Source organism: Saccostrea echinata, unplaced genomic scaffold, assembly GCF_033153115.1.
Source record: "Saccostrea echinata isolate AGI-Se365-2 ecotype Australia unplaced genomic scaffold, CSIRO_AGI_Sech_v1 ptg000027l, whole genome shotgun sequence".
NCBI classification, from domain to species: Eukaryota; Metazoa; Mollusca; class Bivalvia; order Ostreida; family Ostreidae; genus Saccostrea; species Saccostrea echinata.
In genome coordinates, this window is record NW_026889776.1 from 10,751,473 (window position 1) to 10,779,051 (window position 27,579).

The window sequence follows — 27,579 nt, forward strand, 5'->3', positions numbered from 1 at the left end:
AAGAGTAAGGAATATAAAAGAATTATGGACAAATGTAATATGAATATAATAACGGAATCTCGGATAAGCTCAAAACACTACAAAAAGGAAAACTGAAAGAATATTGGCATATTTTGAACAGCTCAAATCCGAAAAATAAAACTAGTGTTGATATAAATTCTATGTTTGATTTTTTGAAGAAAGCAAATGAAGGCGTTGCCCCAGATAATGACATAGATATTAACGTAGACTTAAGTAATGAAAGTATCCTTAATCAATCTATCACATGTGAAGAAATAAAGAATGCAGTAAACAAGTTAAAAACAAATAAAACCCCTGGTGGTGATTATGTTGTGAACGAGTATATACGAGGGGTTATCAAAAAGTTCGTGGACTAGCGCCATAAAATTAAAACCGTTTTAGGTACATCAATGAATTTCAAAATATTTAGTAAACATCATATTTTCTATCTATAGAATAAACCACAATTCATAACTTTTATTTTTTAATAAATTAGTTATGTTTTTATAAGCAATGGAATGTCCAGGCGGTGCAACCGCGAACATGACGTTTTTTTTTAACCTGAGTCTAACTAAGAAAAACTCTTTTGATATGAGCACTTGACATCCAAAAAATTCCGTTAATTCAGGCATGTGATGGGACACGATTGTTCCGCAAAATGTGCAATTTTTACCCCATTCTGTACGTTCTATGATATTTTATCGTATATTTTATAAGGAGTGTCTATACAATTAAGGGCTTGGAAATGACGTCAAAAAGGGGGAGGGGTTTCTTTTTCCATAATATATAAAGTTTTGCGCCTGAAAAAAAAAAAAACTGGTATAGACTCAGGGAAAGTTTAAACTGGCTACAGAGAAATAAAATGAATCCAGAGTACTTGTTATTAAATGCCAAAAGAGATTCAAAGAGATGAGAGATGAGCAGTTAATGTCTATTTGTAGTCAAGGTGTGAAAAGTCTCGTCAAAAAGTGACGTTGATCATGTGTGTTTTATATTGAACTCCAACAAGCAAAATATGCTGGCATAATCAAGCAAGGATCCTTCCCTAACTAAAGATTCATTTACAATTTTATATGTATTGAAATCAGCTGTTCATGACATTGTTATGTCATATAAACAAGACAGGTTTTAGGTTTTACTAAACTCCAGGGAATCTCATCAAGATTATTGAGACAGAAGGAGCAGATATTGAGAAATAATGAGGTGTCGGACGTCTTGAAGCTAAATGACGACAGCACCGGGTGATCATTTAATTAAGGAATAACTGTCTAATTTTTTGGATTCATGAAGTGATCAATCGAGTTGGCTTGCGTGATAATTTTCATAAACGCCGAAGGCGTTTATGCATAAAATTATCACGCAAGCCAATCGATTGATCATCGTCATGAATCAAAAAAATCTGACAGTTATTCCTTATATTTACATGCTCCTGATTCTGCAAATTCCCGTGCTAATAGCCCTGCTTCTGTCTCTATTTGTCCCGCCCCGCACGTGATTTTTTTTAACCGCGCCTATCGATGAACCAGTAGATTTATGTAGAATTTGTAATTTTATCTCAGACAAAGACATTGGAAATGTAAATATTGCCTTTTTCATTTTATAATAATTTGGCAAATTCTCATCTGTATGTAGAATTATTCAATGTGATTTTTGATAGTGGTATAATACCAGAGGATTGGTTAATAGGGTTAGTTAAACCTATTTACATGTATAAGGGTAAAGGTGACAGAAGCCATTCTGAAAATTACAGGCCAATTACGTTACTTAGTTGTTTAGGAAAACTTTTCACCAGTATACTTTGTGACCGTTTAAATACTTTTGCTGATGAGATAGAGTTAATCAATGATTCTCAAACAGGCTTTAGGAAAGGTTACTCTACTACTGACAATATATTTGTTATTGATTTTCTGAGCAAAGAAGTTATTCTGTGTCTTTGTAGATTTCAAGCAAGCTTTTGATACGGTCTGGAGACATGGTCTATGGACTAAATTTTACAAAGTGGAATTGATGGAAAATGTTTCAGATTTATTAGAAACACGTATAGGAGTATTAAATCAAAGGTACAAATAGGTCAACACTTATGAGATTTTCTTTATGTGTAATGTTGGTGTTAGACAAGAGGAAAATTTGTCACCTTTTTTATTTTCATTGTTCATTAATGACCTAGAGGATTATTTAACCAGAAATCAAATAAATGGCTTTACATGTCCTAGTCAACAAATGCAAGATGACATGTTTGTTATGTTGAAACTATGTATACTTTTTTATGCTGATGATACGGTCTTAATGTCCGAATCTGCTTCTGATTTACAAAAGTCTCTTGATGTGTTTGCTGAATACTGTGATTTATGGAAACTCCGTGTTAACGTAGCCAAAACAAAAGTTTTAATATTTTCTAAAGGTCCGATGGCAAAACGTAAATTTTTATATAATGGTGTGTCTATTGAAAATGTGAGAGAATTCTGTTACTTGGGTTTATTCCTGTCAAGAAGTGGAAAGTTTAATAATGCAAAAAAAAAAAAAAAAAAAAAAAAAAAAAAAAAAAAAAAAAAAAACATTTAGCAGAACAAGCATCAAAAGCAATGTATGGAGTCTTACGTAAAATTCGCTATTTTAATTTACCAATTAATCGTCAGCTAGACTTGTTTGATAAAGTCATCAACCCAATTTTACTTTATTCTTGTGAAGTCTGGGGGTATGAAAATTTAGACATAATAGAAAAAGTGCACTTAAAATTTCTGAAATTTATTCTTAACCTTAAATCTAGTACCCCAAATTGCATGGTGTATGGAGAAACAGGTAGATATCCACTGTCATTATTCATAAAATTAAAAATGGTTATGTATACTGGGCAAAAATTTTAACAGCCCATGAAAGTAAGCTTACAAATGTGATTTATTCATATTCTTATAGGTGTTATATCGATGGGTCGTTTGTACATCCATGGATAAAATGTGTACAAGATGTGCTTAATTCTTGTGGATTGTCTTATATATGGACAAGTAAAACATTTCATAGTTTTAACTGGCTTAAGTCAATTATTAAAGATACCCTAAAAAATCAATTTGAACAAGAATGGAGAAGCATTGTTGATAGTTCACCCAAGTGTATTAATTATAGAATTTTTAAAACAAACTTTGATTTCGAAAATTATCTGCTGAATTTACCAAAAGATTTAAGAGTTACACTTACAAAACTACGAACGTGTAATCATCATTTTCCAATTGAAACATATTGATAGAAATTTAAGAATATGTACCATTTGTGATTGTAAAACTATTGGTGATGAATTTCATTATGTTATGGAATGCAAGTTCTTTTCGAATGACAAAAAAATATTTCTCCAAAATAGTTATTGTAAAAATCCTAACACTTTCAAATTTAATGAACTTATGAATACAAATAATGTAGAAATACAAAAATCATTGTTAAAATTTATTAAGAAAATCTTCAAAACTGTCTGTCCTTCTTGAATCCTCCATATATATAACTGATTATATGTTTACTTTCTTTTCTTTTTTCTTTATATACTTGTCTATTTTTTGACCCTGTCTGTAATTTTTGATTGTATATATGTGTATATGTACCTCTTGTACCAGTGATCTGGTTTTGAGTGAATAAAGAATTGAATTGAATTGAAAAGTAATCAGATAAGGAATCTTGTTCTGGAATGTCCAAAACCTTTCTCAGTCATTGAAATACCTGCATTAATTTATAAAATGAAACCAATTAAACCTGTATCAATATCTTCTTAATGATCTTTAAAGAGGTGTCACTCTGGGGTCAAACATCTGAAACATTGTCTCGTTTATGTGTACAGCTCATCGTAAGGATTTTTCCCTTGAGAATATGGACGAAATTTAACTAGAACAACAAAATATATGTGCCAGATAATTATCAGTGCACTAGCTGCTATGACAACATTTTAGCTGTTAAGAGTTTAGGACTTTTATGTTTTATTACAAGTGTGATCATGTCAGATGTCACCGAGTAAAATTTGTCAACGTTGAAAAAATTGGATCTATCTTTCTGAAATTCGTATAATGAGAATGAGAAAAATGAATAATTTGTTTGTAAATTTTTGGAAAACAGAACTTTGTTTTTGTTTGTTTATTTATTTTTTCCGGTGTCTCAAAAAATTACACAAAAATGTCCCACGAAAAAAATTATTCTGGCAAGACCCACATCAGCGGAAACAAAAGAAAATCATTATAATTAACTTCTAGTAAAGTTAGAGCAAGATTTTAATCCCCAGGTAAAGGTATGTCCATCTTGTGTGTAACGAGCATTAAATGTTTTTGTCCGTTGGGCAAGGTGGGTTTTGTTCTATCTGAAGTGGATAAAATTATCATGAAGTCACGCGGTATGAGACATCAACGCGATTTTGCCTGAGGCATGCGCAGAGGTATATATTTTAAAAGTTATTTATAAGATATTGGCTGATATAATATGTACAAAAATAATTAATAAATATGTTTGTATGTTGATAAGGAAAATTAACATGTTTTAATTGCTTAAACATTTTTAAAATGATAATTTTATTCCTCCTCTTCGTCTAATTTTTCTATTTTTTATTTTTATCCTGTCGTGTGCCCCTGACAATCTTGATGTCTGTATATTGCAATAAAACAATGTTTCGTCAGCTGACACAAAACTGCGTTTGAGGACTTAACACAAATTTCGATGTAAAGGAAAAGATCAGTTTCAAATTTCCGAGATGAATTTTGACGGATCAAAAAGTTTTCTCGTCTGTAAGTAATAGATTTTTCTGTTCTTTTTATTCAATTTTAGATAAAATAAAAGTTTTTAAAATTCATTTAAATTACATTTCGATCATCTCATGGATTTAATCTTTGAAGTTTTAATGGATAAACTTTCGGCATGGTCATTACGAAAACTTTCATGTACACTTGTATTATTGATAAGAATTTGAAATATTTTTGATGAATTAATTTGAGAAAAGGGAATTGCGAAAAGATATTTTAAACAAGTTTCAATAGTAATTCGAATGTTAGCTAAAAAATGACTACTAATCTAAGTTTATTACTGAACATTTATTAGTTCATCTTCTAATTAATTGTATAAAATATGTAAACATCTTAATACCACAACATCATCTTTTTAACGATTTTTAGAAACAATATAAATTTTATATTATTCATCAATCCGGAAGTTGAACTGTTAAATGTATAGCAATAATATTTTGATATTAAAGGAATTTATTTTTATTGCATAAAGCCTATGCATACTTAAAGCTTGCTCATTAATCAAAGCAAGACGAAAAAAAAAAACAACAAAAAAACAAAACAAAACATGGGTTTCGATTAGTGTTTTATCACAAACACCAATTTCAACATTATTATGTATATATTTCTTTCAAGGGAAGCAAAAAACCATTTGTGATAATAAATATTACAAAAGGAAAATGGCAAAACTGCTGAGAGAAAAGCATACAGTGTATTACTGCTAAATATCATGCATAAACGAAGATGTTCGTTAACGATCACATGTCCTTCCAGGTAAATTGAATTAATTAAATCCGTGTGACAGTGCCCCTACCTGTCCCCAATCCCGTCTGTATCGCTGGCCTGCCTTTCACCCCCCGGGCCTGACCATTATACGGCGATACACATCTGTTTTGACGATCTTTTGTTCTCAACCTCGGGCCATTGTTTTATAAAAAGGAATGTGCACTGTTACTTGCAATACATAGCTCTGTGTTACAAGTTTCCGTTTATTGTTAAAACGTCTGATCAATTAATTAGCGGCTAATTAATATATCACATGTACATATAATTTCATATATAGATATACAGTATAACAGAGTTAGGTCCAAAATACACTCTTAAAAGTGCATGTTTGGCTGAATTATCCACATTATTCAAAGTACATATCTAAAGAGTACAGTTAACTTTTTCATTCCCAGCTTTTATTGGTATATTCAAAAGTGACAAATAATTGTATAGCAAAATGTGGCAAAGAAATTCTCTTTTAAAGAATACATCGCTCACAGAATATAAATTTTTGACAATAATGAATTATATTTTTTAGATGGTTTATATAGATATTTATATTTAATAGGTTGTTTGACCCTCTTCAGAGTTTAATGCGTCATAGGAGACGGGCAAACATGTACATCGAGTCTGTCTTCTATTTATCTCTTCGACTTATTTTAAAAATGTACATTATGTATCTTGCAAATATCGGTGGAAATACACCAAGTACTATTGAAATACGGTGCTAATAAAAATAGTAAGAAGAATGTGTATTTGAATTGATGGGTTGGGGTAATATATCAGATAGGACTAGGCCAAAATAAAATATACCTTTGTTTCCCCTAACGCGACCGACCCAATTAAATCGCGCCGACTGAAAAGTTTTTTTAATAAGATAATTCCAGTATTTTTTTTTATGTTTATCAATGAAAATACAATTTCATCAAAATCCGTTTTTATTAGAACGGCGGATTTTGTTAACTTTGATTTTCAAGCGTTTGTTGGAAACAAATGGCGCCCACAACACGTGATCAAAGAGGGTTAGGTCGAGTTATAAATAACGGCGACGTATCAACCTTATACTTTTAGTTATTAGAATCCTACACTCTTCAAATATTTCGCGAATAAAATATATTACGACTTATTACGATTGTTTCTGTGGTATTTACTAATTAATCTCTTTTAAAATTTAGGGACGTAGTATCCACGATACATGGTAAGGCCTGCCTTCCTCGTGAACACATCAATCAATTTCACTGCATTATTTTTAATTTGAGTTTTGATCTAATAAAAATTTCATCTATTTTCCTATGTGTACTATATGGGACAATAGGAGTTGTTGTTTATATGTCTTCATATTTAATACTGATGAATAGAATTCAGACGTTCCTTTCTTTCATACATTTAATTCATGGGTTAAACTTCGTGACTTTGACATTGTGTGTGACATTTTTTTCATTTTTAGATATGGTTCTGTTCCATTAAATATTATTTACTTACTCTTTCCAAATAGTTTTAAAATCATAATACAGCTTCTTGAGACGTCAGTGCATTTTTTCTTTAATTAGGGCCCTGAAGATTGGTTGTTTCTTTGCTTTAAATTCCTTTGAGAATTGTTGAACATTAGCCCGGCGAAGGACTCCAAATTTAGTCTTGTACTCGACACTTTTAGCCATTAATGGTGAGGGACCTTTTTCGTGCCAACATCTACTGCGACACTGGACCTAAGTTTTTACGGCCTCATTCGAAAGACCGGTCTCAACGTCCCGCATTCGGATTTGAACCTACGACTTGGAATTTAAATTAGCCTCTACTTCGGGACTCCAAAAGGAAATGCTCTAGACCACTGCACAATTCGAAGCCCTTGATAATGTACATTGCATGTGTAAGCACTGGAACCTGATAGTAGAAAAATATACTCAGATTTCCAGTCCTTGCGTATCCAAGAATCTTGTCTTTAAAATATTCGATTTCAATAAATTTACACTGGCGTCAGATATTTTACAAGTTCAATTGAACAATAGTTGTAAATTAATTTACCTTATATTATGCTTTTAAACGTCGTTTGTATGAAATTCTGTTTATAAATTGCTTTCTTTTTTACTTTTCTTATTTATAAAGGTATTATTCCATTAAATTTCAAAATGTATTTTCAAAGCTGCTGTCAGAAAAAAAAAGATTATTTACCGACCTACCTACCCAACTTGAGATTTAAGGGTCGGGTTTTGGGGAAACAAAGATATTTTTAATGATGGCCCTAAATATAACCCTTTTCTTTCTGATAAAAAATATATTTAATGTACACCGTATACTGTAAAGGAGAACTTGGTTTTTAATTTTTGACTTGGTAGGCCTAGTTCCATAACTGGCAATATTTTGACATAATCGTACTGTTATACACATGTGTACATGTATAATTGGGAGGGGGGGGGGAGTAGCCTTCTGTTTTGGCAACCCCATATTTAGGCAGTGCCAACAAAATCATAAATAAATGAAAAAATGAATTTCACATATGCCTCTGTTGTCTTCTAAAAAATTCCTAATTCTAATTCCTCATTAGAAATGAATTGATTCAAATAATACATGGTTATTTGATAATCCTTTTTGAGGAATGAATATCGCCAAACATTTTCTGTCACAATATATCACCATTCCCCCCCCCCCCTCCCTCCCCCGCCAAAATATCACGATAATATCATGATATTTTACAAGCAATTTCTACTAAGACTTCAAATGAATTTTCATAATTTTTCTATAAAATGTATATTATGTGTTCATAACTTGACTTTTTTCATCTTTATTTATACATTAATAAAGCATGTTTGGATGCTAGGATGCCCTTCCCTTGTTTTACTGTTTTTCAACATTTTTTTTTACTAATTCTGGTAATTAAAATTCAAAAGTTTGAACATAAAAATTAAAAATCATTTATTTCCAGAATTCTAATTACATACTAAATACCGTATTTTAGTCTCCGTATCACGATACGTATCGCGCAATAAAAAAAATCATGATATACCATTGCATACCGATAAAATCGCGCATCCCTACAAAAATTGTTAAAAGAAAACGTACAATGTATCAAAATTATACGAATACAAATTCTATGGACAGTCACATTGATTTATCAGCATTCATAATTTCTGCTTATTTTCATTTTATGATTTTTACTTTCTTGTTTTCAGCGGACCTTTTTGACAACTATGCAGACCTTATGGCTGATCCGTCATGTGTTTGCAGTGGGGGCTTTGGTAAGCATTATCGATCTTTTAAGACAACATTAATAAAATTCAAATGTGTTTGCAATTGGGGATTTGGTAAGCATCATCAACATTTTAAGAAAACATTCGTAAAATTCAAATACGTTTCATTAAAATTTACTATATGTTCCAGCTACTGTTGACAAAATCGACACAGTCCCTGTTGTCCAAGCAACCGCTCCTGCGATTGGTGGATTAAGTCATGACGACACAGCAATTTTGGCGGGAATTTTGACCGGACTAGCCACCTTCCTGTTTCTTGCCTTGCCCATTCTTTGCTGCCTTTGTCCACTTCCCTGTTGCCCATGTTGTGGCGGTGGAGCAGCCGGAAGTAAGAGTAAGAGGACCGCCGGTGCTATCGGGGCAGCGAAGGTCAAAGAAATGGAGACCATCAGGTAAAAAAATCAACATCCGACTTCTATCTTGGTATGAGAATGAGATACAGATATCCAAGATCATGAATTGTCGTCCAGTTGAAGACAAGCTTTTATGAGATGACAACGAAAAATCTCGAGATAAGAACTAGTTTAGTTTTCAGATGCATAAATATAATTTAGGTAGCTCAGTCCATGTACTTATTTTTATTCAGTACGTTATCGTTGTCTTGTGGTCGAATAGTAACTGAGAGAATTCAATAACTTCAGATCTATGTTTAGTGGATATGTATAATTTATGATACAACAGTTATGATAAAAGTGATAAGCCAGATACTATTTAAAGACAATGATAGAGTCGCCCGATTGGCGTACATGTAGTGGTTAGATTGTTTGCTCTGGAGTCGCGGAGTAAGGAGTTGATTCTTACGTCGAAGGATCGACGAATCCACTGTGGGACGTGGAGACCGGTCTTTCGGGTGAGAGTGTATAAATCGGAGTCCCGAAAAAGATCCCTCACTGCTTAAAGGCCGTAAGTGCAGATTACAGGTCTAAATATGCTGCCCTCCACCGGCAAGTGGTGGCGTCTCAATATGAGTGAAAAATTCTCTAAGGAATGTTAAACAACAAACAAACAAAAAAAAGACATTGATAGGGATTGGGAGGATCAATTACAATTTCATTTGAGATAATTATTTACAGAAATCAATTTAGATCATTCATTTGACCCTTTCGATATTCATAATAGTATTCTCTTATCATATTGTAGAATCTACTTTCCCAATAATGTGTTTTCAAAGCCCTGTTTTATAACATGGCATAACATTTTTTCATGTATTATGGCTAGAACTGGTGAAAAACTGATTCATCTCTCTTTATTTTATAGTCACAGGAGTACGGATGTGGATTCTGTTCACAGTTTCCGGACTTTTAATAAGGAATGGGACAAACTGGATAAATACGACTATGACAATCTGTACGAAGTGTGAGTATTAGCCAGGAATAGAAAGAAGAATATCTCATTCAAACACAAACATGGCTAAGATGAATACCAGACCGGAAGTGAGTTTGAAAATTGAAGTCTGAGAATTTATGCTACAATACCTACGTCATACATAATTATAAAACACCTTGACTATGTTCCAACATCTAAATATATAAATAGAACAGGTTTGGAGCAGTGTGTAGGCTTGATAAATACTACCGCTCTGAGGCTAAATAGAGACTAGTACATGTATGAGTCATCATGATACATGTACTTCTACCTGATTTTTGTTTCGTCATTGAATTGTTCTTTACACTCATTTTTTGTTCAAAAAAATATTCACTGAAATTCAAACATTGTTAAAATATCGATTTAAAATTACATTTTTTTTTATCTCTTGAACCCTTCTCAAAGATAAAAGTCTCTGGCATGTTTAGTATTGCCTTTTTTAACGCTTTGAACATACAAACAATATTCACAAGGTTTTCTTATTTTACGAAATTAAAATTAAAATGATGAAGGTTTTTTCCTCTTTTTTTTCTTTTTTCTTTTCTTTCTTTTTTTTTCTTTTTCTTTCTTTTTTTTTTTTTTTTGAAAAATATATTTGCACAAATAAGAAGCTAAACATGATATATATTGACCGAACTGAAATCGTTATTGCAGGGATATGAAACTCCCACGGGCCTGGCTGGAATCTCTCAGAGGGTAACAAACTTTATAACCTTACTGGACATTTGTGAATGAAAATATAAACATAAAGAAGTTATAAAAAATACAAGCTCATCAAATCAGTTAGATACATATTATTATAAAGGATTATTTTTAAAACAATGTAAATGTTTATGTTAACTTTTGCTTTATATGGTTTACATGTACTTAAAACTTTTATTGTACACAGCGTTCCTAACGACCAAATTGATTCCAAGTTACGTGAACTCGAGAGCGGATGGGAGGGCCAGGATGTCCGAAACTACGAGCTTGAGGCCCTCCGGCACGAGAACCTGCTACGACACGAAAATATGATGAATGCAGATGCCGGATATCAGTCCGGAACCGGTTCTGTAGGCTACAGCAACGCCGCCTACCGGGGAGACGGATATGCAGAAGGTATGGGGTCCATGGGCGGAGGTATCGAAATTGAGCGCACTAGGCAAATCAATATTACCACGGCCGCATCACAGCTTCCGGAACAAGAGTACATTATGGAAAGAGAATTCCGACAGTAAGTACATGTATTACCTTTTTTTCCCTGATCAACAATGTATTCAAATTGGAATAATATTAATGTTATGTAAAATAAAAGAGATATTTAAACATCTACCCGATAAAACTCGAAATCTTATCTCTAAATATAAAGTTTTAGAATATCAATGTATACAGATATTGCATGTTTATCCGAAAGGCTTGATGTTTTTTTTTTTTGGTAAACATAATAACAGACATATTGATGATATAAAAATTAAATATCCGAATGTTTATCATTCTCTTTAAAATGAAAATTTCAAGACGTATTAGAGACAATTATAGCCGCATTGCTCAGACATCAATTTAAATTTATATTATCTATTTCCACCTTTCTTAGAGAGTTGGGAGGATTGGAAAATGATAATTTCGAGAAGATTTACACCACCTACCGTCGGCTGCTGAACGACTCCAAACAGACATCTTTCTGAAGAGTTCCACTTCCGGGGAATGGATCGAAAACTTTATCTTTTAGTTCGTATAGACCGTGCTTACAAAGTGCTTTACAATGCAATCTGCGTTTAACAATTTCTTGTTCTTTAAACAAATGTCTACATGTATATATTTACGTTTTATTTTTGTGCGTTAATGTAATAAGTAGAATATGCCCAGCATTTGTAAATAACTGAAGTTAGAAAAGATGTTGATCAAATAGTTTTCAGTCATACAGGGTAAACAGTTTTTTTTTTAAATTATTTGAAAGTAATATGACATTTTAAATTATATTGTTCATGACAGAAATTACATGTACAGTGTAATTTTTTTTTTTGGTTTTGTTTTTTAAAATGTAAATTTTCAGAGGAGAAAAAAATCAGAATAACTGATATATATATATTTAAAGTTTTGTATTTTATTATGATATTTTCACATGTGCTTGAGATACTGATATATTTATGAATATTGATTTTGACACAAATATTTAACAAAATAATGTTTCTTGTAATTTTCAATGAATTCCAACGTTCAATGTATCTAATGTATTTCAGTGTATGTTCATTTTTATCAATTAATTTTCATTTTAATTACTAATCTTGATTATGTATTTTATATGATAACTTTCATATGTTCATTGAGACCCTAAGCAAAACTCTACAAAGAAATGGTTTAAATATTTGTAAGGCTGTGTTCAATTTCTTTCACATTAAAAAAGTTCTCTCAGGAAATTAGTTTGATTTTGAAGATTTCACTACTACTATAAAAATACTTTAAAATTTTCATGTTTGAATTTGAAACACAGAAAATAATTTGAAATAACCGAGTTTACTTTCCAAATAAAACTGCCTGCTTCACCAATGTGTTGGCTCTTTTGTTTTTGACGAAGGATATTTTCAGTGCTGTGAACTGAGGGGGGTCCCTCTTTTAATAGGTTTAACTCTTAATATCATAAACTCTAATGTTTCCTTTATGAAAGTTTCAAATTCATAAATGATGTGTCTGAAATTTTGCACCACATGGTATACTTAATTTTCTTTTCTTTAATTTGCTTTTTATTTAAATGTGTTGATGCGACATTATTTTCCTTATAAAGTCCATTATTTAAGCAACAAATCGTTCTTCTTTAAGCTGAGAAAACTATCATCGATCTTTAAGGATATCATGACACATAATCGTGATGTACACGAAAATATACATACGTACACATCAATTGAAAGCATAAAAATCGTGTACGAGTTATCTATTGTGAATGTACAATAGATATGCCATCTTTCAATAGGCCCGTAGAACACGGGGGGGGGGGGCTTTTTTCTGAATGTAGTAGTAAATCTTCATTTTAATGTTGGTTGCCCCCCCCCCCCCCACCACCACCCCTTTTTGTTGCTGTAAGGTCGAACACTGGCAAATTCCAAGATTTGAAAAATAAAATGTACCAGAAAGTAAGAAAAAAGGTCCACACTCCATTCCACGGAATAGGATTTTCGATTTTTTTTTTATTTGCTTGTCAGATCTTTTGGAAGATTCCACTCTTTTCAAGCCGTTGTTGCAGGCCTGTTCCAAGCAAAATATGGAATTAATAAGGAGATTGTACAAATGTTAAGAGAGTTTTGGTATAGAAAGTATCTTGAATATTATATGATTTTGTTTCCTCCGTAGACCAAAAAAAAAGAATTCGTTCGATTTTTTATGAAATAAACCATCTGTTAACATACTAGCATTTAATTAAAATTATATGATTTATGCTGTAACCGATGGGTTAATTTTTTCTATATGTTTTTTTAATCTACGAATAATGAATTTTTGCCCCACTCCCTCCAAAAGAAACACATTAGATCATTTGTCAGTAAGAAAAAAACAACTTTGAGGAATCAAGTTAAAATGAATTGGAAAACGAATTCGTTGATCATGATTTAGATAGGAAAAGTACATGTTGACGTTTAATTTTTTTATTTATTTATTTTGGTTGTTTGCATGTTTTATTCATGATCTGTTATAAAGAACTCTCTGCTCGCTAACTCATGCAAAATGTCGCATTATTAGAATTTGTTGTAAATTTTCATTGAACTGATTTTTGAACGCATTTCAATTGATGAGGTTTCCGTATTTTTATATGCCAGTAATGAAATAACAAGTTTTTTTTTAATAATCATTAAAGGGTCTTTGCCCCGTCTTGTGTCGTTCTGCACTTTTTATCTTCTTTTCACTGAAGCATACCATAGGAATAATTTATCGTTTTCATAAAAAGAGGTAATTTACGTCCGAACACTTACAGCAAAAATTGAAGAAGAAAAAATAAATTTTCTCATTTCAATATATCAAAATCAGTCTGTTTAACACACTTTGAGGTGTGTTTTTTATTGAATAATTATAAAATTCGTCACGGATATTAATGCTGAAAGGCCTCGTTCACTTCAAAGCTCCTAGCGCCAATCTTTATCAGTCGATCTGAAAAATTCAAATTCGAGATTCACAGATCAGTATCATCTACATATTTTTATACAACTGAGGTGCGAAATATTTACCTACCCGAGCATCTAAGCAGGGATAATCGGGAATTTGTGGTTTTTAAGAAGAAAAGCATCATGTCGGGTAAGTTTGTTTTCAGCAATGAATGCAATAACTTATTTTATCCACGTTGTATAAAGTACATGATGTGGTCTTTGTTTGATAGATAAAGCCTTCAGAAGACGATTTTCTTTTTAAATTATTTACTCCCTTAGACTAGAAAGTAAAATTCCAGAACCTGCTATGGGTCAAAATTAATACAATAAAGATTTGATAAGAATGATAGTGATAAAAACATTTTATTGAATATATTTGTAAGGATCTGGAAAAGGTATATTGTTACCTAACATTGAAGACTTGAATTCTTTAATCGAATTTGAAATGGATTTCTACCGGCTAAAATGCTTGCGCTGCGTGTTTGCAAATTAAAATGAAAGTTGATCCAAAGGCTTTGTTAGAATGCTGAAAACTGGTAATAACGATTTATACAAATATCTAATATTTTAAACTCAAAATAGGATAACAAAATATCCTCACTGAAAATTTCCAATATTAGTTTTATGAACATTTCAATAGGATATGAAATTAGACGTTTCTTAGAGGAAAATATGCCTGTGTGAGAAGCAAAGTTTATATCTTCAGGAACTTTTCAAAGACTAAATGAAATTAATTATTTCTATTAATTATTTACCTATATTTAAGCATTCGCTGATAATCTGTGAAATGTTTATTCCTAAAATTAACTTGGAATGTTTTTAATTTTTTAAATAATGTTTTGTGAGGTCTTTATCCAATGTCTCCTTAATTGAAGCATAAAATGAATTGTTACTTGTTTCTTGAAAGCTTAAATGCATCCATTTAAAGAGGATTCATACACATGTACAGTATATATTTTTATAGATATTATATAATTATGCTGAGCTAGTACATGCATACACGGAATTTGTTACATTCTAAACCACATTTTGACCTTCAGAAAAAAAGAAACTGGATAAAATTAATCCTATTACCTTTACAATCATACTCAAGGAGGAAGAAAAAAATGCATACATATAATTTAAAGAAAACTGAAATTTTTAATTACTAAATTCATTGACATTCTCAGCTAATGCTGCTTTAAAAATTAAATGATACGTACTTATACATACCAATAGTACTTTTTCTTATGCGGTTTACTGTACATGTGCTCTTGATAAAGTGAGCAACATAAAATGTAGTATTCATCTTTAACCTCCAAGTGAAAGAAAATTATATTATCTATTCTTCTCAATCATTAATAAACTTGATGTTAGTCTTAATTTTGCGATCAATTGAATATCCTTGGCTGGAATTGGTTTCATTAAAGTTAGATCGCTAACACAATTTTTTTTGTTAAATAAATATCTACACAAGAAAAACTACGACGATGATGAAAAAAAGGCATCAAATTTTCGTTGAAAATACGTTAGTCTTTGCTTAAAAATTGTTTTAAAAAGTTTTTTGTTTGTAACATTTTTACAATTCTAAACGTCTTCAAACCCTTATGAAAGCAACATTTTGTTTTAAACATTAAGTAGCAAATTTTATCCAAATTCTTTGTGCGTTGTTCCGCCAAAGCTCGCGAATATAAACATGCAACTTGATGCCATTGGGTAAATATCATATCCAACCACAAACCGTGGGATTTATATAATTTCCAAGAAGGCATAACTCACATTCCACTGTTAATCCAGTCTTAACTTTTATAACTTATCTCTAATGAAAAAGACCGCGGAACATTATCTGGCAAAATTGGAAATATGCAGCTTACGTCATTTCCATCTGTAACATTTCATGACAGACAGTGGAATGGGTGGGTACATTCAGCACGGACGTCCCAGAAAACATTGGAGTGAAATTCTAGTTTGAAATTCAGTTTCAATCCAACTCAGCTACGCTAGGAGGCACGGTGTTACTGACTGACCCAGAAGACAAATAATTTCAATTTCGGAATAGTTTGAAGTTTAATTATATAAATCAGAATTTCTGTCCAGTGTTTTTTAAGAAATATAAAAGGAAATATTTAATTTCTGTTAGGTATGTGCATGCGTGTTTTGGTGGTGGTGGTGTTGTGGAAGGGGGGGGGGGGGCTGAACGATCTTGGAAATAAAAAAGAAAGTTTTTTTTTAGTTTGGACAACTCCTCCCTGTTTTTGATTGTCAAACATTTTTCAGTGAAAACAAAACTAAAGAAATTATTTGTCATCCTAGCAATAAATATTTGTCAGGAAGGCATGATCTGACTCGACAATTTTTGACAACCCCAACCCCCCCCCCCCTTCTAAAATCCTCCGAAAAAATAATCTCTGTCTTCTATGACTTTTACGTGTCCTTAAAATTATAGGCTAAAAAAATCATATAAACAATGATTAATATGAATTTCAAACAACATGTACTTTGGGAATTGAAATTATTTGTCTTTTGGATCATACATTCACACTTTGCGTTTGAAAACAGCTCAGGCGGATTGAAAATGAATTTCAAATTATACTTTCAATCCAATGTTTTCACGGACGTCCGTGTCGAATTGTACCCACCCATTTGTTTGTCTATCATTAACTGTTTTGACTGTAACAGATGGAAATGACGTAAGCTGCATATTTCCAATTTTGCCAGTTAATGTTCCGTTGTCTTAAAAATAACAACTACATGTAAATAGAATTGCAAAATATTAAAATATTTCTCATATAAAACTCTGTATATATACTGTTGATGAGTTCCTCTCAACATCGCAGCAACTTTGTATTTGGACAATGTGCCTATATTCTCTCTTGTTTTTTATGCCCCCACACTCGAAGACTTGGGGGATATAGTTTCTGCTCTGTCTGTGTCAGTCTGTCTGTTTGTCCGCAAAAACTTCAATCTTGCCCATAATTTTTGATTGGTTGGAGCTATGGCTTTCATATTTCACCTGTGGTTTCCTTGTGAAAGACTTTTTTTGGGTACCACATTTTTGACCTCTTGATCTTGGCCTTGGAATATAACCTACTTTTGCAAAATTTTACCAAACACTAACCTTAGCTATAAGTTTTGAACGACTGTTGCTTTGCCTTTTATACTTTAACTGTATATTCCTTGTGATAAGACCTAAATATTTTTGACCTTTTAACTTTGATCTTGGTGTTTGACACACTTTAAAAAAAAACTAACCTTGACCAAAAAGAGCTAAGGCCACGAACCATCAAATTTGGCCCTGTGTTTTTCACAAAAATAAAGTTTCGATTCAACAAGAGTACTATACATTAAATGTTAGAGGACAACATACTTGTTTTCCATACGTAACTTATTTTGTTATATAATGCGTCATTAGGCACGTGCGACGGTTGGAATATGCGACGGTGTGATAAAACGTTAAAAAATGCCGATTTTTCTACAGATTTTCCCAAAGTTAGATGTGGCCACAGTCAAGAACAACTTTTATACTTACCATAGATATAGATATTGCCGATACAAATCTTTATGCTTATTATCGTTGTTGTTCGTGGGTGTGGCCAATATGAAATTTGATTTTATATTTAAATTTTGATGCATCAAATAATCACTAATTTGTGAATCAATCGTTAACATTTAATTCATACAACAATAAAAAATTATACATTTCACAAAATATGCGAGAAAAGCAATTTATTGTTCGTTTAAAACGCTTATTGTGGAAAAACACCTTAAGAATAAACATTTTCTGAAATAAATATCTGTCAAAACATGGGTTTTATTGTGAATAGGTCCATTATATATGACGTTACTAATAATACGTCAGTTGTGACGTCATAAAGGCTCTAAACTATTTGGAATGTTGCTGAAAAGTTTTAAGCTCTCGAGTGCTGTCATTATTTGTATGATTTAAGCCCAAATGGATGATACCATCAAATTATTAATTATCAGAAATTCACGCCAAATTGTTTTGATTCTTTACTGCCCTTGCCCTTCACACAACCCCCCCCCCCCCCGCCTGCTTTTTTAAAGCTGTTGTTATACTTTTAATTTTATGTTTAAGCATTTTTTTAAATTTATATATTTATTTTTATTTATTTATTTTTTATATTCTTGAGACAATTTTAATACTATTGTGCGTGTTAACAGATCGACATGACTCAAATTGTAAACAATTTAATAGAGAATGTAGCAAAGATATCACGCTAGACCTTTGTATTGTAAAACAAACGAAATAATAAAAACATAGCTTGCTGTGCAAAGTGAAAATTAAACCCAAAAAAAAAATTCAAAAAATTTAAAAAATGCATTTGGATAATCATCTACATTTCGGCTAAGCAGAATCTAGGACACGGGCGCGGGTTCATCAAGTGCAATTGTTTTGACGAAACCTGATATCGGTACACACATACACGTATACTATAACTATACATTATTTTGTACCAGCATATATAAGCCATCGATATAATAACTGTATTTAAAAAATCCTCTGAGATGATTCTCATACATGTACACAAAAGGGTGAATTTCCATCTTACTTCAAAAGCATAATATATTTTTCAATATGTCGCAGACTTCTATCTTCACAAATTCCTTGCAGTAAAGATATTTGGGAGAGCAATACTCGAATATTTTGCAAGAGAAAAGGGGGGGGGGGTCTAGCAAATACCAATAAATATATAATAATGAACAGGGCTGGTTTATTTTCTGCTTTAGCCTTAAATCAGTGATTTTTTTAACAGATTTATCTTTCTTAAAAATATTTTTTTGAAATGTATTCCTTATTACTCCAAAGAAACTCACATTTAGGGCGACAATGTTTTGATGAGTTCTGTTTACTAAATAAACAATTATGATAAGTTGCGACATGCCTTTTCAATTAATCTATAGTTTTCGTTGTTTCTGTTTCGAAAACGACGTTCAAATTATTGTTACAAATGAATAGATGGATTAGAAGCAAGTCCTTCCAACTTTTTACTTCCTCCGTTTTTCCAAATTATTTAGATCTTTTATATGTTAAAATACTCGTAAGTTCAGGATCTAAGAATTTCGCATTAAAAGTCTATTTCCATTTAAACAAAATGTTTTGCAATTACTTCTATCCAGTTATTGAATTACATTGTAGCTCTTCAGTTTAGAAACATTCGTTTTAAGATCATTTCAGGCATCTTGTTATTTTTTTTTCCTTCCCCACTTTGAAAAACAAACTTCGTGCCTGGACGCGCATTCCAAAGATCAGCTTAATATAATTTGCAGGCGTGTAGGAAAAAGTCTGGAAAACTAAGTTGGACAGGCTATCGTCATTTGAAGCAAGTCGTATGTTTTTTAATGATGTTCAATACTTACATGTAACTAGGAGCGATGCATCGCACAAAAAAATGTGTTCAAAGGATAGAAATACAATCTTCCTTCTTAAAAAATATAATAGCATAGGGACCAGGTAGAGTGAAAACTTTCCGAGACAGTCACACAGATTATTTTTACTGTACATGTACAGTGTATCTACAAAATTCAATCAGTTAAACACGGAGTTGCCATCAAGACTGCGATGTGAAAGCAATTTCCAACTGCTCTTAATTGTCTTAAATTAATTATGAAGTTTATTAGTAAGATAAATGCCCATCCCAATTAATACTAGTTTTAATTCAAAGTCACATATGTAAAATCGCTTAAGGTATTTTTTCCGCCTACGACGTTACGTTTCAAAAAATGACGTTCTACTAGCATTTTTCTTTTAAAACATCGTCATAATTCAGACTCTCTTTTTCAGAAAATATAATCGATATCGAAAAAAGAAAAACGGCAAAGAAAAGCTAAAAGTCTACGCTATCAATTGACAAAACCCCGTTACTTTTTGAGACAGGGCCATTTTTTATGGTTCGTGGCTCTTGCTCTTTGAAGGTTGCCTCGAGCTAGGGCTTTCATATTAAGCATGTATATTTGCTGTGAAAAGACCTTCCCTAGGGTACCAACATTTTTACCCTTTGACTTGACCTTGGAGTTTGACGCACTTTTGAAAAACATTCACCTTGGACAGACATAAGATTTGAACGGTTGGTGGTACAATGTAGGGCTTTCATTTTTCACCGGTACTTTCCTTTTGAAAATACTTTTCTTTGGGTATCAAAACAGTTTATCTCTGGACATCGGAGTTTGTTTTGTATTTTAGAAACTTTAACCTTCGGCTTGAGCTGCCAAACGAGGCCCGGGACATCAGTATTTCACCAAAACATCTTTTTTTTGGGGGGGGGGGGGGGGGTGGTGGTGGTTAAGCGTAATAATTATTTGATAAGGAAGTAAAGGTGTAGGATTTTTGTTGATTAGGAAATAATTCCAACTTAATTTGGTCCTTTCACGTAGAACCTACGTCGTATGACGTCATAGTTAAGTGAACGAATGCAAGACTATCGCGGCTAATGAAAATACACAACTGTAATAAATGAATGACATACAACTACTTTGAAGGAATGCAAAGTTGCTGAGAATTTTTCAGTCTACTACTAAATAGTACAATATCTTGATGATATATCGTACGAGTCTTAAATCTATTAAAGATTGTGTTTATTGTTTGTAATGTCTATTATGAATAAAATGTATTCATTTTCATAATTATTTCTAAAATTTCATTTTTTGATAAATAGTCATATTGTAAGTCTGAAAGTAACACCAAAACATTCATTTAATCATAAAATCCTGTGTTAGTGCAAAAAAGTCAACATGACTAGTACATGTATTGATAAAAAAAAAATCTCTCTCATTAGTTTGCGGGGAAAGGTCTTTATTTTAATCATTTTTCGTAATCATTTGGATATGTTCTTCATCATATTAAGGATTGAAAACACTGTCACAAAGACTTTTAGTAAATATTTACAAATTTAGGGTTGTAGATGGACTAAAAAGTCCTTTTAAAAATATTGAGCGCATTTGCGTATATTTATTGAAATGTGTATTTAATCTTTTATGTCAATTGAAGAAAAGCGAATTTAATTTTTAATAATATTTCTAACTATTCTTCAATTAATAAAGTCTATAAATAAAGGTGTTTGAAGAAGTATTTTTGTGATTTTTTATATTCTCCTTATGGCCATGTACCCGTAAAAATGGCTGAAAACTATGGTTGCAGTGTATACTAATCATTCTAAATTGCGCCGGCTGCACTACATTTAATAACAAGGAAACATGCCATGTATTTTTAACTGATTAATAAGCAAGTGCTAATTACTTATTTTGAAAAGTTTGAAAATCCTGTGACAAAGACTTTTCCGACATAGGTTCTACCTTAAGCCACCAGAAATAAACTTTTTTGTGGTAATATATACATGTATCTCAAATTAGATTTATTTAAATAGATTAACGCTCGTCAAGTACAAATGGATATTTCGGACATATAATTTATTAAACCATTTACACCAGAGTCGTAAGTTTGCTTTCAGTTCACAATGCGTATCTATAATGCCTTAATTTGTATATTTCAGTATAAAAGACATCTGTTCATATGTTTAAAATAAGAAAGATAGGAAAAGTTATAAAAGTTTTATGATCATTATATTTAAAAAAAATCATTATTGAAATCAAAATATTCTGTCAAACGAAATAGAAAAAATAAAAATATATTTTGTGCACTTTACCTTTTTTACCACGAAGCTGATTGAAAATTATAATTCCTATAAATTATAAACGTTTTCAAGCAATTACACAAAAAATGATTAAATTTTATATATCATTCTTTTTCATGTATATGAAATTCTATCTCTCGATCTGTATCTAAGATAAACTGATAAAGACATAGATAACTGTTTCTTTCTATTCTCGTCATTAAAACTTGTACAATAGTGCATTTGTAATATAAAACGTCTATCAAATACCTGTACTATCTTCTGTATATCATATTCATAAATTTCATGAATAGAAAACTTAAACCTAATTTCACCTTGACCTGGATTTCAGACGTGACTTGTATATTTCATAAATTTCTTTACATGGAATATCTTACTGTTTGAAAAGACGTTGACATAATTTACGTGAGGTATTTAAAAATGATTGAAAAAGAAGAATAGAAATGGTTATAAAACTACAAGAACGTGTTTGAGACATATACATAAATGTAGTCATCATTGTATTTATTAAAAAAGTCTGAATTTATAATGTGATATTTTAAAAAAAAATTTAAACATTCATAATTGGCATTTAAATTAAAAAAAAGAAGAAAACCAAATTCATGTTTTTTTATGACATTTCAATAATCCTGATTAAAATAACACGCTATTAACATAGCCATGTAGATAATAATTATTTTGTTAATTGGTACGTATTTGATTCGTATTGCAGTTGTTTGCCCACGTTTGAATCCTTTTGCGTCAGACCCGATCGTGATTACTTCGCTGAATCAATATGAACTTCGTTTGTCTACCTACAGCAGAATCCCAGGAACGGAAGTGACGTTATCATGTGTGGATGACCTACGTGTCCAAGGTCAGAGCGTCATTAGGTGTCAAGAAGATGGTAATTGGAACTTTGATTCGCGTCCATATTGCGCCAGTAAGTAGGGCATGCAATACAGAGAGGATTCATTAGTTTTTTGTCACAAATAACTTCTTTTGAAAGTGACATCAATTTAAAAGCAGTCAAAAGGCATTATTCCAATGTGCATTAGGCCTTTCACCATATTCTCCGTAGTCTTTTCTTCCTATTTGTCAAGTTTTCAGAGTCTCCATTAAGCGACTGTACAATACCTAGATTATTCCTAGGTTACGCATCTTAGGGTCCTTTGAAAAATCACTTATATTTCTTGACAGGTTTTCGAATCAGGCATTAATTTATTTCGAGATTTCTGTTTTTTTGATTTCTTCTAGCACAGACTAGAGATTTTTGTCTCCATTACTCATTTTAAAACTGACTGTTTGGACCGCCCAGTATTTAAACCTGGAGAGGATAGTTTGTCAACGAGTAAAAATGAAAATGAATAATGTTTTTTTTTTTTTTTTTCAGGAACGATTTTTAAGATTTAATCTCAGTTAAGATTAGGCTTTCCGTATCATGCTCTGGATTCATTTCAATTCTTGGGGTTGGTTTTTACTTATTTGTGGGAACTTAATTCCGTACATGGTTAACTTGGGTATAGAGAGGATTCAATGAACCGATACGTTATTTGTGGGGATATAAATTCGTTAAAAAAATGATGTACAAAATCAATGCACCCCCCCCCCCCGAATTATGCAGATGCAACAGAAACAAAGTCCACACCAACATAATCCAATAAAATTTCAGAACCATCCCTGTATGGTACCCCAACTGCAGATGACCCGGTGACCTCTAACCTCCCTGACAGCGCTAAAATTCTGATTGGTGTGTTGGTTGCTGTGACGCTGGTTGTCACTATCATCATGATCTTCATCAGCTGTCTCATCCGAAGGAAGATGATAGAACTTCGAAGACAGTATGTTTTATTCATTTATTTAGTTATTTGTTTATTTTTGCTGCTTTAAATTTTTTCTTACAGTGAGAAAAAAGTATCTAATTATAAAGTTAACTAGAATTTTAAATATATTTTTAAAGGGAGAAAACAGTCACTGTGTTGTTCCACATAAAAATCTAAATGGAAATAATTTGACGAAAGAATTAAAAAATAGATTACGATAAAGAAAGAATGGATAAAAATCAATAAAATCCCTATAGCTACATGTGTGTACACAGTCTTAAAATGAAATGTTGTATTATTGACAATTAAAATTATATATATATATATATATATATATATATATATATATATATATATATATATATATATATATATATATATATATATATATATATATATATGTATATATATCATATCTTCACTTTTGATCAGCCAGGAACTCAGAGAAAAATTTTCACAAACGGATGAAGAGGAAAAAAGGTGAGATTATAAGGTGTCTAAAATGAACGAACTAAGAGTTAAGAATACAAGTCTGTTACAAACGAAATAGGTACTTCTTATAATATTTGCTACGCAAGTATGCTTTGTATAGCTATTAAAGGATATAAGTCTTACAAACTGACATTTGAAGTACAATTATATCATCTCTAACGTGTCAAATATCTTAATATAACATATGTTAATTTCATATAAATATTTAACTTTTTTGGGATACATTTTTTTCAAATCAAGTGTTCTTTAATACCGGACCGAGGAACTTTTACACCGACAATTTTTTTTCAGCTTTTGTGCCAACGAAAATGCACACATATAAGCTACAGTTAAATACTACTGAAAAATAAAAGGTCTTTTTTCCCTTTTATTTGTCTCCTACAGGAGTAGAGGACTCGTTTTCATGAACAACAACACTCAACCACGAAGATCCCTTATCGAGTACGACTACGCTGCAGTTGCAAGCAGCGACATCTCTGTGAATGAAACCAGGAATGAAAACTCTGTGACAACGCATAGAACAAATTCTAAACGGGAACCAAGTACACATTTCAGTCATCCAAAACCTAATACAAAACCTGTAAGCAATGGACCGAAACTGAGACGTCATAGCGAGATCGTTCATATGAAGAATTTTAATCACGATATTCGGTATTCCTCCGCAAACTCCGACACGGCCAAGGTGTTCCAATCTGTCAATGCAGGTCTTCGCGGTGATTCAAAGAAAATAAACAGCAGACGACAACGAAGTCATAGCGAGGCTGGACGCAGAAGCAGTGAGATGACAACACCCTCTCCAATATCTGAAAGCGGAAATTCAAAAGGCAGCAAAAATAACCAAATGAATAGCATTGCTCCCATTTTTGCTATTTCGGGAAGGACTGATGGGTCATTACACAGGGGTTCCATTTCGCTTGGGTAAATAACCCGACTTTGAAATTTCCTATACAACTACGATAGTAATGTACAAATTTTCTATTGCAAAAGAAAAGACCTTTTATTATGTAAATATTAAGAGATCAGGAGTTTTAATACTCTCTGTTTGGTCTAGACATCTTTCATGAATTGTACCTTAGAGTGAGTTAATTCTCCTTAGTACTAAGTACGGAAGGTTTATTTTACTAACTACAGATTTGCTAACATAAATTAACAGTTATAGAATTGTGCTTTTTAAAGCATCGTACACATGGAAGACACCAGTATGAAAAGTCAGTGTCAATCCATCATAATGCATATAGTTACATGTAGTGTACATGCTTTTTAAGAATTGTTTTCTCTCTAAGATGGAAAAAATGATGCATGACACGGATGTTTGGAATTTAAATATCTAAAGCTCCAAATATTATTTTTAACAATTTCTAGATCTAGAAGACTGTTTCATTTATATATAATATATTCTGCATTTTTAATTTATATCTATATATTTCTATTTTCTACTTTCAATTTCAAATAAGGGAGGAGGATCATCACCACACAGATCTGACGGAAATCAACACGTAAGTACGTAAGTCATACTGCACAAAATGAAAGTGAAAGTAGTATATTGGGGACGAGGAACTGAAAGTAGATTAAAGTTTTATATGAATTTTCGTTAACATGTTAATTTATTGCTTGCATGATCTTTCCTTTTCTATCCTACCTAACTTTATTACTATAATTATCCTATTCTAAACATCTTTCGACGTTTCTAGAGGTAGATATAGAGTTTTATTTGCATTCTGAACTTAGTAAAAAGTTGATACTGAAACATATATTCTGTAAATAACAAACAAAAGAAAATATTATGTAATGAAATCAGAATTTTATAACTTCATTTATCAGATACAAATATTGGTCTTATTAATTGTGATTTTAAACAAAAGAGTGGGAATTTCTTTCGATTAATACGTATCTTTTATTTTTCAGGGATGCAATGTCCTATGGTCGAGATCCATTCCTCTGGAAATCTGTGTAAGAGTTGTCCCTTTTACAATATTACATTATATTAAAAATGAGGGTTTTTTTTACCAAGATATACCAGGCATGGGCATAAAATTAAAAAGGAAAAAAAGATAAATATTAAAGAAATATCTTTTTAGAATAGATCTAAGTGCATAATTATCTAGGAATCGTATTCAAATTTTTCAAACCCAGACGTCCTTCGTCGAGCATTTTTATTTAAACCACTTATTTATTCCTCGAAAATTACCTCGAGACGAGAGGTAATTTTCGAGGAATAAACTTTAAGATTTTAAAGAAGATATATATCAACTTCCGGTTAGGGTTACATACAGTGTAAAACCAGAGACTTCAGAATGAAAAGCTCGGAAGTCTCTGGTTTTATCGTACTCTGTAGAGTTGAGGCTGATTTAAATTCGGTTACGTACCTCGTGGAAAGAGAAAGAAGGGGATACATTTACTCTGTGTCTGAGGTCAATAAAAAAAACAAATACACTTGTGTCTGTGTGTCGTGGTTTATTTTTAACCTTCTGAATAATTATCATATGGTCTACTAATATTAAGAGCTTGAAAACCTCTTCCCTCTTTTATAAATCCCTTTATCACATGTAAACTGCTCAACTACGAATGTTTTAATTTTCAAAAAAGAGGGAAAAAATGTAAACTTACATAAACCAAAAGAAAGTCCATATTAAACGTCTAATACTATCATATCCTTGTGGATGTATATTTTATATGTAATGTATTTTTATTGCAGGCCACGGGACTGGAATTCACATTGAAGTCAAGATGTAAAGCAACATTTTATTAGCATAATATTTATGGACTCTATTCATTGTAAAATGTGCCATCGGATTATTATAAAGAGTTCATATATTTAACTGTGTATTATCATGTTGTAATTTTGAATTTATCTCTATCAAATCATATAAAGCAATTTCAGCTTTATGGACAGATGACACAAACAACTTTTTTTTTCAAAAGCCATGAAAATAATAACTAAAGTCATAAAGCTAAATGAGTAAGTTTAACCGCATAGATTTTGATTTTTCATTCAAAGTTTCACAATAATGTGATTTTAAGTGACAAAAAGTTGTATAGATTAGTAAGGATGGTTGCAGAAAGGTAAATTTTGAAGATCATAGAAAGTTAACAATCTTTTCATATTTTAGAAATTTGATACTTGCAATCGAAATTTATGTAGAACAAAAAATTTATAATATAATTTTTTATCAATCCAGGCATCCATTTTTTGTTTGTATCATCTGTCAATAGGTAGAGAAATGTTTATCAAAGATACAGATTTTTTTGGGTATAATTCTTGTTTTTCGTAACATATTGAGATAACTGTATTGTTGCGTATTTTTCTCTTTATTTGTTTTTTTTTCTTTGAATGTTAATAAAATATTTAATTTGATATTTTTGCATCAAAACATTTTAGCTTGAATGTTATACAGTCACACGATTCTAAACCTTGCTTGTAGCAG

The 27,579-nt window shown here is 31.5% G+C and overlaps 2 protein-coding genes across 2 annotated transcripts; both read left to right on the forward strand.

Moving 5' to 3' along the window:
- The first annotated feature begins 4,674 nt into the window (after nucleotides 1-4,674).
- Nucleotides 4,675-12,235, forward strand: LOC133193378 (uncharacterized). Its single transcript, XM_061329315.1, has 7 exons — nucleotides 4,675-4,751; nucleotides 8,681-8,746; nucleotides 8,889-9,150; nucleotides 10,016-10,114; nucleotides 10,778-10,819; nucleotides 11,013-11,336; nucleotides 11,697-12,235. Exons 1-7 carry the CDS (start codon nucleotides 4,718-4,720, stop codon nucleotides 11,785-11,787), a joined length of 918 nt encoding a protein of 305 aa, XP_061185299.1. The 5' UTR covers nucleotides 4,675-4,717; the 3' UTR covers nucleotides 11,788-12,235.
- Nucleotides 12,236-14,297: 2,062 nt separating this feature from the next.
- Nucleotides 14,298-27,285, forward strand: LOC133193379 (uncharacterized). Its single transcript, XM_061329316.1, has 8 exons — nucleotides 14,298-14,380; nucleotides 22,573-22,782; nucleotides 23,512-23,680; nucleotides 24,095-24,142; nucleotides 24,539-25,072; nucleotides 25,609-25,650; nucleotides 26,060-26,104; nucleotides 26,850-27,285. The coding sequence occupies exons 1-8, from the start codon at nucleotides 14,374-14,376 to the stop codon at nucleotides 26,872-26,874; spliced, it is 1,080 nt and encodes a 359-aa protein (XP_061185300.1). The 5' UTR covers nucleotides 14,298-14,373; the 3' UTR covers nucleotides 26,875-27,285.
- Nucleotides 27,286-27,579: the final 294 nt, after the last annotated feature.

Bases quoted from the DNA above. Each gene is read 5' to 3' on its own strand.
- LOC133193379 (XM_061329316.1), top strand. The intron at 22,783-23,511 runs GTAAGTAGGGCA...ATAAAATTTCAG, and splicing joins TTCGCGTCCATATTGCGCCA to AACCATCCCTGTATGGTACC. The intron at 24,143-24,538 runs GTGAGATTATAA...TGTCTCCTACAG, and splicing joins ACGGATGAAGAGGAAAAAAG to GAGTAGAGGACTCGTTTTCA.
- LOC133193378 (XM_061329315.1), top strand. From the start codon at position 4,718: ATGAATTTTGACGGATCAAAAAGTTTTCTCGTCT. The intron at 8,747-8,888 runs GTAAGCATTATC...TATATGTTCCAG, and splicing joins TGTTTGCAGTGGGGGCTTTG to CTACTGTTGACAAAATCGAC. The intron at 9,151-10,015 runs GTAAAAAAATCA...TTTATTTTATAG, and splicing joins AAAGAAATGGAGACCATCAG to TCACAGGAGTACGGATGTGG.